At 34.1% G+C, this 13,972-nt stretch overlaps 1 protein-coding gene across 2 annotated transcripts in view; it reads left to right on the top strand.

Moving 5' to 3' along the window:
- Nucleotides 1-13,972, top strand: part of SLC7A11 (solute carrier family 7 member 11) — a 179,998-nt gene that overhangs the window by 101,808 nt on the left and 64,218 nt on the right. Inside the window, exon 1 of one of the 2 annotated variants that reach the window (XM_033134367.1) lies at nt 12,181-12,812. The exons of the other annotated variant lie outside the window; for it this stretch is intronic. Coding sequence (XP_032990258.1) covers nt 12,536-12,812 — 277 coding nt within the window. The 5' untranslated portion in view covers nt 12,181-12,535. Of the gene's footprint in view, nt 1-12,180; nt 12,813-13,972 lie in introns of those variants that run through there. 2 annotated transcript variants of the gene reach the window in all.

The raw sequence follows: 13,972 nt of genomic DNA, 5'->3' as shown, positions 1-13,972 counted from the left end.
CTCAAACCTTCTCCCTTTGCATCCTATAAGCCCCGAATTTTAAAGTGTTTATCAGTCCTTTGCTTTTCAGAAGTTTCGAGTGTGTATTTGCTTTTGCTTGTGTTTGAACTTCGTGAAGAGAGTATCATATTGAAAGACTTTTGAGACCATTATTACTTAACATTATATAAGATTCATGCCTGTTGTTGCATGCAGTTGTATGAATAAAACACTATTGAACACTCTCCAGTTGAAAGGACATTTTTTTTTTCGTAATTTTTGCTTTCTGGTTGTCCTTCTGGACATCTTGTAGTGAACATGTGTAAGCCTTTCTCTTAATTAAATTGCTATGAGTAGAATTGCTGGGTTGTAGAGTATGCAAATTTCCAACCATATAATTTTTGAAAGTTTTTGTAAGAATTACCTGTAAAAGCATCTGGATACTCTGTTAATATTTTATAACTCTTTAATTTCTTTCATAGTCATAGTACATTCAGGTGTTCTATGTCATCACAGGTTAGTTTTGCTAGTTAATTTTTTATAAGACATTGTCCATTTCACCTAGGTTTTCAAGTAAATTTGAATAAAGTTCATAATATTCACTTATTATCTTTTTAGTTTCAGTAATATCACTAATATGTCTCCTTTATCATTTGTAGTATTATTTGTGCATTCTCTCTTTTTATCCATTGATATTACCAGAGGTTTGCTTTTATTCACCCTTCAAAGATCTGACTTAGTCTTTATTGAAATTCTTTATTTCATCTTCGTTTTGTATTTTGTTCTTTTGAATAGCTCTCTTTCTTTACTTTCTTTGGGTTTATTGTTTGTTTCTAATTTCTTACGTTGGACATTTACTCTTTAATTTTTAGTCTTCTTTTCTAACGTGAGCTGTTAAGGCTGTACATTTCCCTCTCAGCAAGGCCTTAGCTGTTCTTCATACATTTAGATACAGTATTTTAATTTTCATTCAACTGGAAGAATTTTAAAATTTCTTATTTTCTGACCAATGAGTTTTTAATGGGAATTTTAATTTCTTTATTTCCAAATTCTAACTTAATTGTGCTGTGATCAGAGAACATGATTTGTATGATACCTTTTCTCTGAAAAGTTGTAAGATTTGTTTTATGGCCTAATGTGTGGTCAGCTGTGGTAACTGGCCCATGTGTATTTATGAAGAATGTGTTTTTTCTTCTGATTCTGTCTCTGTTAGCCTGGGGGTGCCTAGGAGGGTGGATGAGAAGGTTTCTTCATGTCTAGGCATAATATAAGGTAATCTGTAATCAAATTGTGGATTGTCCACTCTGAGATTGATAGATAAACCTGGCCCAGATGAGGTGACCCTGGCACTTACCTAGATTAGTTTACATGCAGCATCACTCCAGGATTATTTATGGCAGGTGAGATCTGGAGAGCAGATGTCATGCTAACAGAAAGCTAAGGGGACAGCTCCCGTCTCATTCATGTGTTATGGTCTGCAACTGATAAACTTGAACCACTCTCTGTGCTAAAGAATATAGCTGAGATCTCTGAGGTGTACCTTGAATGAACTTGCTTCCTTCTCTGTGCTTTAGGTAGGTGAACCTCATTTGATTTACCCAAGGGGTGCTGGGCTTTCAGTCAAATTTAGTATCACATTTCTGAAGAAAGTATTTGTGTACCTTAATAAGGTACACATTGTCACGTGTTCTGCCACGGAGGTTTTCTTTTCTGTGAGTAGTCTGATTAAATCTTTTCTGTCTTATATCATTTTTCTCTTCTTATAGATTTGCATATATATCTTTATGTATTATGGACTTTAAGTCTTTCTCTTATGGGAAATGTAAATATTATCATTGGGCTAGGGCCTATTTCTCTGTTTGTGGTAGTTTTTAATTCAGAAGAATTTCAGCTAAATGTGGTAAGTTTGTAAATACTTTTCTTAATTTTTTTGTTTTGTTTTGTATTTTTATAATTCTACAAATGTTGAAGGAATACTATTTGCTAGGTGCTAGGTCTTGGGGTTAGAGGAGAGAGAACAACAGGCAAAGTCCCTCCGCCCATCTCAGCAGGGGTTATAATTGCTACGGTGAAAAATAAAACAGGGAAAGCTATAGAGAATGTCAAGCATTAGGTATGAAGCTAGTATTTTATATCTGGTAGTCAAAGAAGGCTTTTATGATTAGATGACATTGGAGCAAAGAACTTACCAGGTGAGGAAGCAAGCAATGTAGATACCTGTTTAAGCAGTCTTTTACTACCTGATGATACAAAATTTGCTACTATGTATTCTTGAAATATGTTATTTGAAATATGCTTTTTATTATTTAGGCCTGAAACCTGCCTAAAATATTGTGTATGGTGTGAGGTAGGAGTCTACTTTCAACTTTTTCTGTTTGGATAGCTATTCCTACACTGTATATTAAACAGGCCACTCTATTTCCAGTATTTTGTAATGCTACCTGTCATATACCGATAGAGCCACATATAACTGAATCTTTTGCATAAGCTCTATATTCTGTTCCATTGGTGTATTTGTTTTTGTATCAATACCACAGTAATTTAATTACTAAATATTTGTAATAAGTCATGACTTCTAGTTGGTTGAATCCTCTTCTTACTAGTTTTTGTTTGTTTTTTTCTTAATTTGTCCTGGACAGTCTTAGCTTTTTTTTTCATTGTAACATATGAATTTGAGGATGAGCTTGTCTAGTTTTATGAAATGTTGAATTTTGATTTTAATTTGATTTTTAGCTCATTTGGTGAGAACTACCAGCTATAATATATTGAGTTTGTCATCCAAGAAAAAAGTATATATTTGTATTGTAAATCTTCTCATATGTCCGTTAGTAAAGACTACAATTTTCTCTAAACTTTTAACAATATTTTTAGGTACACTGCAATTTTTTTTTCAGTTATTAATGGTACTGTTTTTTAGAAGGGGTTATATGGCAGTTCACTTTTATTGATTGTTGACTAGACGTCAGACAATGATCTATATATTACCATATATCAGCTTATTTAATCTTCTGCCGTAGACCCATCATCTAGCAAGTTTAAATTAATGATATTTTAATTATACTTTTTAAAAGATTATATTTTATAATGGTTTATTATATGTGCTTAGAAATGTAATTTATTTTTGTGTAATGATCTTATATCCAGCAACCTTATAAAACATTCTTATTATTTTAATATATTTATTTATATATTAGTATATTAATTTATCCCTTAGACTTTCTATTTAGATAATAATGCCATCTGTAAAGAACAAAGATTTTTTTAAATAACTGAACTTTATATTTTTGTTTTTTTGTGTTGGTTAGGAATTCTAATACAATGTCAAATAGAGTAAATTTTACTATATATGCATATATAAAAATAATATATACAAAAGATAGAAATTTATAATTTAATATTCATGAATTACACAATTGAAAGATTACACTGATTTTTCTATTGTTAAACTACATTACTGAGATAATGTAAGTTGATTATAATTATTAAATACATTGTTGAATATAGTTTATTAATATTTTTAGAATTTATGTTAATATTTTAGCATACATTTATCTGTGTTTTGAGTAAACCTGGGCCCTCATTTTTCTTATTTTTACTGCCTTTTAAATTTTTTTAATCAAGATTACATTAGCTTATTTTAAAGAGTTGGGAGATTTGTCTCTGACTACTTTTGGTAACTGTTTGCTTAAGACAGGAATTACATGTTCTTTGAATGTTTGTGACTCTTTCCTGTATAACTTAACTATCTGTGGGTTTTGTTCATTTCTTACATATGATTTTTTAAGCTACTGATTAATTTCTAATATTAAAAATTCAAAATTTCTATTGATCCTTGAGTCATTTGGTAATACCTAGAACATTGTCCATTTAATCTGATGTTTCAAATAAATTGGCTGGAATTTGTGCCACTTCATCGTAGTTTTTAAACTTGTATTTTGTTAGTACTTATTACCCTTATTTTTCATTTGCAAAGATTTACTTCTGCCTTGTCTTTTTTCAGTTGATCCATCCTACCAAAAGTAAGCTTAATTTGTTAGCTTTTCATAAACTCATACGCGGCTTTTGTTGTTATATTTATTTTGTTGTTTTATTACATTTATGTCAATTTTCGATTATCTTAGTATCCTTTTTATCTCTACATTCTTTGAAGCTTTCTCCATTGTTCTTTGTTACAAGTTTTATTGTTACAATAGTTACTCATTCACAGTGGTTAAATATCAAATAGTATTAAAAATAAGTATATAGTGAAAAGTTCTCTCCTAGTCTGACCCCATCTGCTCAATGTCCATGTGGAAATTTTACGCGTTCATATTTATACACACCTACGCAGTAATTGTCCTGATTTTATTAGTTAACATCACATGTGTTATATTTTAGAAAACTACCTCTAGTAACATTAAGAAATTTGAATTTTTAAAAAATAGCTGGTTAGTATTCCACTGTATATTTGAAGAGTTATTTAATCATCCCACTTTTGATGAACATTAATGTTGTTTTGAAACTTTTGTAACTATAGACTATGATGCAGTGTTAATATTTTACTGCATTTGACTTACTCTCTCTTTACACAAGTTTTTGTTGAACCATTTGGAAATTAGTTGCCTACATCATGACACATATATTTCACTTGTATCTCTGAAGAATAATGACATTTTCCTATGCAATTACAATTTTATCACACCTAAGAAAATTCACAAAAATTCCATAGATGCTATTCTTATTCAAATTTTCTCAATTGACCCAAACATATCTTTTACTATAGCCTTTTAAGAAAAGTCTAAGGTCCAATCAAATTTCCAAACTGCATTAGGTTATAAACTTTAGTTTACTCTAAGAACAGACCCCTCTTCCCTTTTTTTTTTTTTTTTATTATTATTACATGGAGTTTTGGGGGTTTTGTTTTTAATTCTAGGCTAGTTGTTGAACAGATTTTCCCCTATTACGGATTATTCTGTTGTTTACTCATCACTGGATTCAGGTTAAACATTTTCAGCAAGAATTCTGCATAGGTGATCTTGGTTTGTCCATACTGGTTACATCAATACACACTATTGATGATATTTACTTTGATTGCTTAATGAAGGTGGTGGCCGTATTGATAAAAATACAGGTGTCCTTGTTTGTTGGTATCACTTTCCATCCTTCCCCTACCCCTTTTCTTGCTCCTCAGGGGCAACACATTCCCCCTGAACCTGATTTGTCTCCTGTTTTTTGTGTTTTTTGTTTTTTGTTTGTTTTGTTTTCCCCCTGAAGGGATGTTAGCCAGGATCCACTGATCTGATAGTATTGAAGTCCAAAATCCTTGTCATGAGTTGAGATGAACACTAAGATATAATTTACCCTCAAGAGTTCTTCCTGCAGGGTCAGGCTGGGACTTTACCTGAAACTGTATCTTTGCTCACCTTCTTTCCCCTCCCTTCCCTGCTTTCTGTACTCCCTTACCAGTATTCATGAAAGCATTTCTTTAGCAAGTCACTTGCATATGATTGATTCCTCGTCTCATGGTATTTTTCTCGAGAATCTGAACTAAGACGGTTGTTACTGAAAGTAGTCTAGAATGCAAACTCAGTTTACTCACTCACATGTCAAATGGCAGTAAGGACCCCATCACTAGTGGCAAGTAGGATATTGCCTCTGTTCGGCTGTTGTATTGCTAAGATTTTCACCTGAGGTGAATGGGGATAAAACAGTTGGAAGAAGAGGCAATGCTTTGTGCAAGCTCTTTGGCCTCCAAATCTTTAAATAATATGCTTATCCTGTTTTTTTATAGTGATATTTTTATATGTTACATATCAACTTTCTACTGTGAAAGGTGATGATTTGGCTCTTATACTACTTCTCTCTTCCCCTAATCCACCACTTTCACTCTCCTAATAGAGCTATGTAATATTGTTTATGTTTCTGGGAGTTAATAATTATCAATATATATCCAGTACTTAACTACTATGTAACAGATAATGGGCTAGGCATTTTAAAATGCAGAAATGAACATTCAGGTCAAGGTCAGGGAGCTCACAATCTAAAGAGGGACAGAGAAAAGTAATACAGACTGCAGTATAGCGTTCATTGTGATAAAAGTTAGTACAGGTGAGAGACTAAAATATCTAGATATTATGGGAATAGAATTTCAGGTAGAGGGAATAGCAATCTCAAATGCACTAAGACTGGAGCATGTCTGTCTTGTAGGAGTAGCAACTCTGAACGTGCAAAAAGAGTGACTAATAAGAGAGAAAATCAAAGGAGAAATAGCTTGTTAGTTCCTACATGTTCGGGTCAGAAAACTTTTTTGGTAGAGTCATATGGTAAATATTTTCCACTTTGCGACCATTCAGTCTCGATTGCAACTACTCACCTCTCTTGTTGAAGTGCGAAAGCAGCCAAAGATATTATGTAAATGGGTGGGCATGGCTGTATTTTCATAAAACTTCTGACATAAGTCATTGCAAGGACTCTGCACTGCCTTTCCTGCAAATCAAGATATTACTAGATCAAAGGTTAGCAAATCACCCAAGAGTTATGAATAATTTTTACATTTTTAAAGGGTTGTAAACACACATACACACACACACAAACATTGGACAGAGACCATATGTGGCCATAAAGCTTAGAATATTTACTACCTGACCTTTTACAGAAAGAGTTTGCCAACTCCTGCACTGGACTCACAAAAATGAGTTGGATACTTTTCATTATTTTTTTCATTCTCTTAAATAACTTCTCTAATAAAGGGATTATTGATTTCATGAAAATTTGATTGGCTTTACCTCTAAAACAAATGATGCCTAATTTTGTTTTGCTTTGTATTTTTTGAGTCAAGGATATCCTTGATTACTACCTTAAATGACTATTCGTTGTTGTTGTTTTTTTTTATTTCTTTTAGAGCCATTTCAGAATTTATTTTTTTTCCAGAAATATGTCCACTTACTCTAGATTTTCAAATGACCGGCACAGGGTTATTTAAGAACTCTAGCTCTCTAAGATACTTTCTCTTTTTCAATTCACATTTAATTAATTTCCTAATTTTTTTCTTGTTCACTCTCATCAGACTTTTATCTATGTCTTTAATTACTAAAATAATTAAAATTTGCTGTTGAGAATATTTTCTATTGTCTTTTTTATTCTCACTTTCCTCACTTTTGGAATTATCTTTTCTTCTTTGAATGTAGTCTTTTTCTCCAAATTTTGTGTTGAATATTTAATTTATTTGCTCTAAATCTTTTTTATTTTCTGATTAATGTAACATATATTTAAATTTTTCTTTAATTTTTTTTCTGAGTCTCACAAATTTGAACATCATTTTCATTATTATTCAATTTTAAGTACTTTGCGACTATTTTTCTCATGTTTCTTAATCAAAAGATAAGTTGATAGTATGTTTTTTAAATTTTCAGACATACAAGAATTTATTTTTTTTTGGCTTTAAAATTATTATTTATAATTTTATTGTATTACGGTAAGAGTATCATTTATTTGCATGTTAATTCTTTGGAATTTCTTGGAATTTCCCTTGGAGAAACATGGGGTTTCCCATGTATCTTAGACATGGCATTTTTGTTAATGCTTTAAATAATCTGTATTTTCTATTTAGTGGATAGGAAGTTCTCTCTAGAACTACTGCCCTAAGTTTATTAATCATACTCTTCAAATGTTCTATAGGTTCTATTATTTGTTTGATCTATCTACTTTTTAGAAGATATCATACATTTTCAATTAAATTGCTTGCTTTTAAAAATTGAATTTGACATAAATACAGAAAAGTGCAAAAATATAAGTGTACAGTACAGTGAATTATCATAAAATTGAAACATTCAGGTAATTGCTACACAGGTTGTAAAATAGTACATTACCACAACCCTAGAACTGCCTTTGTGTCCCCATCAATCACTAGACTCCATTTATCCCAAAAGGTAGCCATCAGAGTTCTCACACCATAGAGTTGTTTTGCTTGTGTTTAAACTGTATTTAAATCGAATCATATAGTATGTATATTTTCACATTTGTTTTCCAACACTATGTGAGCCATCCTTATTATTGTGCATAGCTATTGAGCGTTTGTTTTTTTGTTGTCTTGTAGTATTTCACTGAATAAATACAATGATACTTGTATCCATTCTACTGTTTAGGGACATTTGCATTATTTTTCGTATTGGCTATTATAAATAAAGCTACTACGAATGTTCTCATCCATGTCTTTTGGCACCTGGATGTCCTTCATTTTTATTGGGCGTATTCCTAGGAGTCAGATTTATTGGTCAAAGGATATGTGTATGTTTAACTTAGCAGACACTACCAAACAACTTTTTAAACAATGATGCAACAACAGTTTACATTCCCAGAAGCAAAATATAGGAGTTCTGGTGGTTCCATGTGTGTGTCACTCCTGGTATTGTCAGTTCTTCTCAAGTGAGCCACTATCATGGTGGGAATTAATATCTCATTGTGGTTTTAGTTTTAATTGCGCTGACAGCTAATAGTACTGAGCCGTTTTTCACAAATATATTGGCCATTTTATAAAGTGTCTGTTCAGATTTCTTGCCCATTTTCCATTGAACTGTCTTTTTCCCCTTGATTTGTAGGAATTTATTATTTGTTCTGGATATGAGATCTTTACCCGTTGCAAATACCTTTTCCCATTTTATGGTTCACTTTTACAATCTCTTGATCTTGTCTTTTGATGAACTAAAATTCTTAATTTTAATATATCCGAATGTATCTTTTTTTATGATTAGTACTTTGAGTGTCCCTTTTTAAAAAATCCCTGCTTGCACCGAGTTGAGAAATATAATCTATGTTTTCTTCTGGATTAGTATTGTCCATTAGAAATATAATGTGAGCCACAAATTTGAACCACATATATAACTTTCATTTTTATGTAGCCACATTAAAAAATAGTAACAGGTGGAATTAATATAAATAATAAAATTATTAAGGAGGTTTTTTGTTGTTGTTCTTTCTTTTTAAAATAAGATTTCAAGTTCCAGTGGATATTTTACATTTACAGAGTGTATCCACAGCCACATGTCAAGTGCTGGTAACCACATGTGTCTAATGTCTATCAGACATCGTGTCAACACAGATGTCTGTGTTAAAAGCTTTAAATGACATGACACTTACATTTAACTCTACCATCAGTGTACAATTACTTTGTGTGTGTGTGGCATGAGATAGCATACCTAGCAAGGAAATGAGGCATCTTACAGAATTAAAGGAGGATCTCTAGGATCTCAAGTGAGCCACTATCATGGTGGGAATTAATATCTCATTGTGATTTTAGTTTTAATGGCCCTGATGGCTAATGGTACTGAGCAGTTTTTCACAAATATATTGGCCATTTTATAAAGTGTCTGTTCAAAGCCAATCTGGCTCCCTTAGAAACTAAAACAGGGCTTGATAATGCTGGGAAGTTCTCAGTCTCTCGTCTCTGCATATCCTCAGTTCATTTCATGAGCATTTTCTCTACATGGCCGCAGGCACGGCCAGCAGTTCTTCTGGGGTCACATCTCAACAACTTCCAAAAGACAAGAAAAGATAAATCTAATTCTGTTAAGAAATATCCCAGGTCAGGTCACATTCCTATACCCTGCACCTGAGGAAATGACTTTTAGCCAGGTCGTGATATGCTCATATTTATAATATGGGACAGAAATAATTTACCTCGCAGGGGAAGGAAGCTACCATAGTATATCATGTCTATTTCTTGCATGAGATGCTTTTAGGGAGCTGGGGCTATTCCAGTGCACAGTAAGCACCAAATAAATAGTTGTAAATAGCAGTACAATAGTCTCTGAATTTAACAGGAGCATTTAAAATAAGCCCTAAAGCAGGAGGAGGAATATAAATGCATTTCTTGGAACTCGTTTTTTATGATACGCACATATTTGAAGACCATCCAAATTTTTAGTTTGTTAGTTTAGAGCTGTTGATTATAAGGGTTTGTTAACACTGAAAATAGCTCAACATTTTTTTTGTAACCTGCATTTTCTGCAAACTTCCAGGTGATTGGAAGAAGTATGCTGGTGTCTTTGGTAACTATGTGCAGCTTTGCAGAAGTTTTGAGTGTGACTCTTATACGACAGCACAATCCTTCTGGCCATTGATCTAACTTCAGCAATTTTTCTTCATAATTTATTTTAAATAGTGTAAAGAAGGAGAATGTTATTTGATATAGAAAGAACATTTTTTCCTCCTTTAGAATTTATCTGACTTCCTGTCTGAGCAAAGACTTAGTCTCGATTTATTAGTTCAGTCATTTACCATAAAATAGAAAATTGCAGTGTGGCTCTGTGCTAGTTAGAGATGGAAAGTTGTTCCCTGGGATACTGACTGTTCTACTTTTAATTCATATTTCTTTAGAACTATTATGTTCCTCCTTTTGGGAAACAAAGACCTCTCCTCTCCCCATTATGTAAATTCATTAGGAGAACTGTGTAAATGGAAGGACAGGGAGGAAGAGGAAGAGAAATAGAAGAATCTTCCTTTTTTTTTTTAAATTTATTGGGCTGACAATTGTTAGTAAAATTACATAGACTTCAGGTGTACAATTCTGTATCACATCATCTATAAATCCCATTGTGTGTTCACCACCCGGAGTCAGTTCTCCTTCCTTCACCATATATTGGATCTCCCTTACCCTCATCTCCCACCCCCCACCCCCCTTACCCTCTGGTAACCACTAAACTATGGTCTGAAAGAAGAATCTTCCTTTAGTTCTCTTTTTTAGAAATTTCAGCAAGATTGAATGAGGGAAAACTACCTGTTTCTGTTTTTTAAGAGATATAACAGCTGGGTAAAAGTATTTACTTTGGCTGTAGAAAAATCCTGACTTGGTCTACCTGAAGCAAATTATGTAGGGTTTAGGTAGACAACATAAAAAGGAAATGATGTTGCCGCAGATATATGGTATCATTTTCTCAGGTGCCAACATGACAGAACATGGTTCGGACCTCCTCCATGCTACTTTCCTAGTGGCTGTTTCTTTCTTGTGTTATCCTGCACTTCTCGCCATCCCCGCCTCTCACACATGATTTTTGTTTGTTGTTTATGTTCAGACATTCAGAAGCATATTTAATGGTGTGTGTAAATGTAGCTTCAGAGTAATGATAATGTCCAATTCTCACTGAATCCAGAACCACCTAAAATATGGCCAAATGTGATACCTAGGATTTCTTTTCTTTTGGTATTTGTTTTATGGACACTTGATTAAGAAAGTTAGTAAGGTTTAAAAATGTTTTGTCTTTCTTACCGTTTCAAAGTAAACCTTTTAATTTTAGCTTACACTTTTAATTAATTTTAAATTTATAATCATAACAATAGTTCATACATGAAAAAAAATCATACATGATATCATTACCTACCAAACGATTATTCTGTGTATTACTTTTCAAGCTTTAGGTATACGCATGTTTTTATGTCATTGTAATTACTGTTTAATTTTGAAATTAGTTTTTTTTTGTAATTTGATGGAACAGCATGAAAATGAAGAATACGTATCTTTTGTTTAATTTAGGAGATCACCTAGTGCTAATGAGAATCAGAAAATGACTATTTTCTAGAATCATTGTGATTTTAAACTTGTGACACTTAGATGGTGATTTTAGATACTGGTGTATTGGCAGTAAGAAATAATTTTTATCTTTTAATGTTGAGTAAGGCTCACAATTGTTATGTGCATGACAGCAGCTATACAGAATCATTCTAGTTTTCTAAATATTAGATTTGACTGTGTTGCTAGGAAACCCCAAAATAAAAATAAATAAAAATAAGCAGGAAACAGATTATAAAATTTAAATTTTGTTGTTATAAACAGTGGAGTCTGGGATTATGTCCTTTTATCAGAACAGTTGTGTGTAAAATGTTTTCTACGCAAGTTAAAAAAATTAAAAAAAACTCCTTACAGTGCAGTGATCATTTCCTGTTTCATTTTTCATTTTCTTTTTGCTTAAAGAGCTTTTGTCCCTCACTAGGAGTTGCTTTAAATCTCCGGGAAGGTCTGTTCTGAATTTACTACTTCTGCGTCGGTTAAGATCCCTTTTAAGTGTGTGCTTTGTTCTCTGAAAAGCTTAGGTCAGTTGAGCAACATGCTGCTACTGTTAAAAAAAAAAAAAAAAAAAAAAAGAGCTGAGTAATGCTGGAGCCTCCTCCTGTGGCTGATGCAAACCTGGAGAATTTGCATCATCATTTAGCTGGAGTAAGTTGGTGTGACAGGCAGGAGCTTAAATACCAGCCCACGAGGAAGCTGAGCTGGTCTGTAACAGAGCGGCTGCCGCAGCCACAGCCGCAGCGCAGAGGTCGTCAGGCGGAGTTGACGGGGGACAGGGGGGGCAGCCCCATGAGCACACAGGTGTTTCTGAGGAGTAATGAGATAGCTGTGAAGGAGAAAATACACTTCTGAGTTTTTACTTGTGAACACAGTAGCACCGAGAAAGACAATCTGAAAGCAAAGAGGAAGAGATTGGTCAGTCACACCAAGAGACATCAAAGTTGAAAGTTGTAGGTTTTTCTTTTCCTTTTTCCCCCCCTCCGTTTCATTAGCCCCCTGCCTCCGTGTGTCAGTACAATGGTCAGGAAGCCTGTTGTGTCCACCATCTCCAATGGAGGTTACCTGCAGGGGAATGTTAAGGGCAGGCTGCCCTCCCTGGGCAGCAAGGAGCCCCGCGGGCAGGAGAAAGTGGTGCTGAAGAAGAAAATCACTTTGCTCAGGGGCATCTCCATCATCATTGGCACCATCATTGGAGCAGGAATCTTCATCTCTCCTAAGGGCGTGCTCCAGAACACGGGCAGCGTGGGCATGTCTCTGATTATCTGGACAGTCTGTGGGGTCCTGTCACTGTTTGGTGAGTGCAGCTTCTTCGTGGGGGTGTGTCTGTGGAGTTGGGAAAGCAGCAGGGTCCTTTCTAAGGAGTGAATGAAATGGCCAAGGCTACGTGAAAGTTTCTGACTTTTGTTTAGGTATGCCAATGCCCCAAACGCAGTGTCCACTGTTGGCAGGGTCCCAAAATCCCTCCAAAGTGCTTTCTGTGGGCTGTACTCGCTTTTCCTAACTAAGACAGACGATTATTTTTACTTTTCTCTGTGGCGACCAGAGCAAAGGATCACTTTGATGACCTGGTGAAATATGTGTATGCTCTCTGTACAGGTGTGCTTGGTTCGTCTGTTTGGGGCATCTTGGCAGCTGGCACGCTGAATGAAACACCTGTGAAGTGAAACGCGACACTGGCCTATTTAGACATAGAACTGAATGTTCAGCAGAAGTTTTATTGACCTTTTTATTGGCAAAGCAAACGGTGGCAGTCTTTGCCTTTTTGATTTTTTAACTTCATACTCTTGTCAAGTTCCCTAGTGTTCTTTCCAAAGTCCTTGATGTGGAAAGCTGTGTGATGGCACATAACTGAATCCCTGTCACAAGTGGGTATATATATTGTAAGGATCTGAGCATATTTCGGATCTTTTTCAGCCTTTCATCTCTCCCCAGTACCTATAAACTTTTGCCATATAAATTGTAGAGCTGGAATTGGGTGTTAGTTTGCTGTGCTTGCCCAGATCTGTTTTCTTTCTTTGTGGTTTACTTGGTCTATAGAGACAGAGGTAATTTGTCCACCTGTTTGCTGAGCTAATCTGAACAGAGCTGATAGAAGAAACATGACGATTAATTCTTCTTCAAGATCTAGATCTCTTCTGTTGATTTGACAATTGATAGTAAAGAGGTAATAAATGTCCCCTCATAAAGTGAACAGATTAGTAGAAAGCTACATGAGTTAGTTATAAAGGTGACAAAAATTGGTGAATGGTCAAAAAAAATAAATTGTATTGATGTTATGGGGTAAATGTTTAAGTTACATTTGCTCTTCTCAGGCAAATAGTGTGTTTTGATTCTAAAAGACACTACTCTTTAAAGGTACTAGCTCTTTGTTATAATTCTAGGGCCCAGTGCTAACTCTTGTCCCTATATGTATCAGTCCATTCATTTTTTAGGCCTTGTGATGTTTGAATGCAT

This window comes from Rhinolophus ferrumequinum, chromosome 18, assembly GCF_004115265.2.
Source record: "Rhinolophus ferrumequinum isolate MPI-CBG mRhiFer1 chromosome 18, mRhiFer1_v1.p, whole genome shotgun sequence".
NCBI lineage: Eukaryota > Metazoa > Chordata > Mammalia > Chiroptera > Rhinolophidae > Rhinolophus > Rhinolophus ferrumequinum.
Note: the sequence above shows the minus strand (reverse complement) of the source record. Positions and strands in the feature narration are given on the sequence as shown.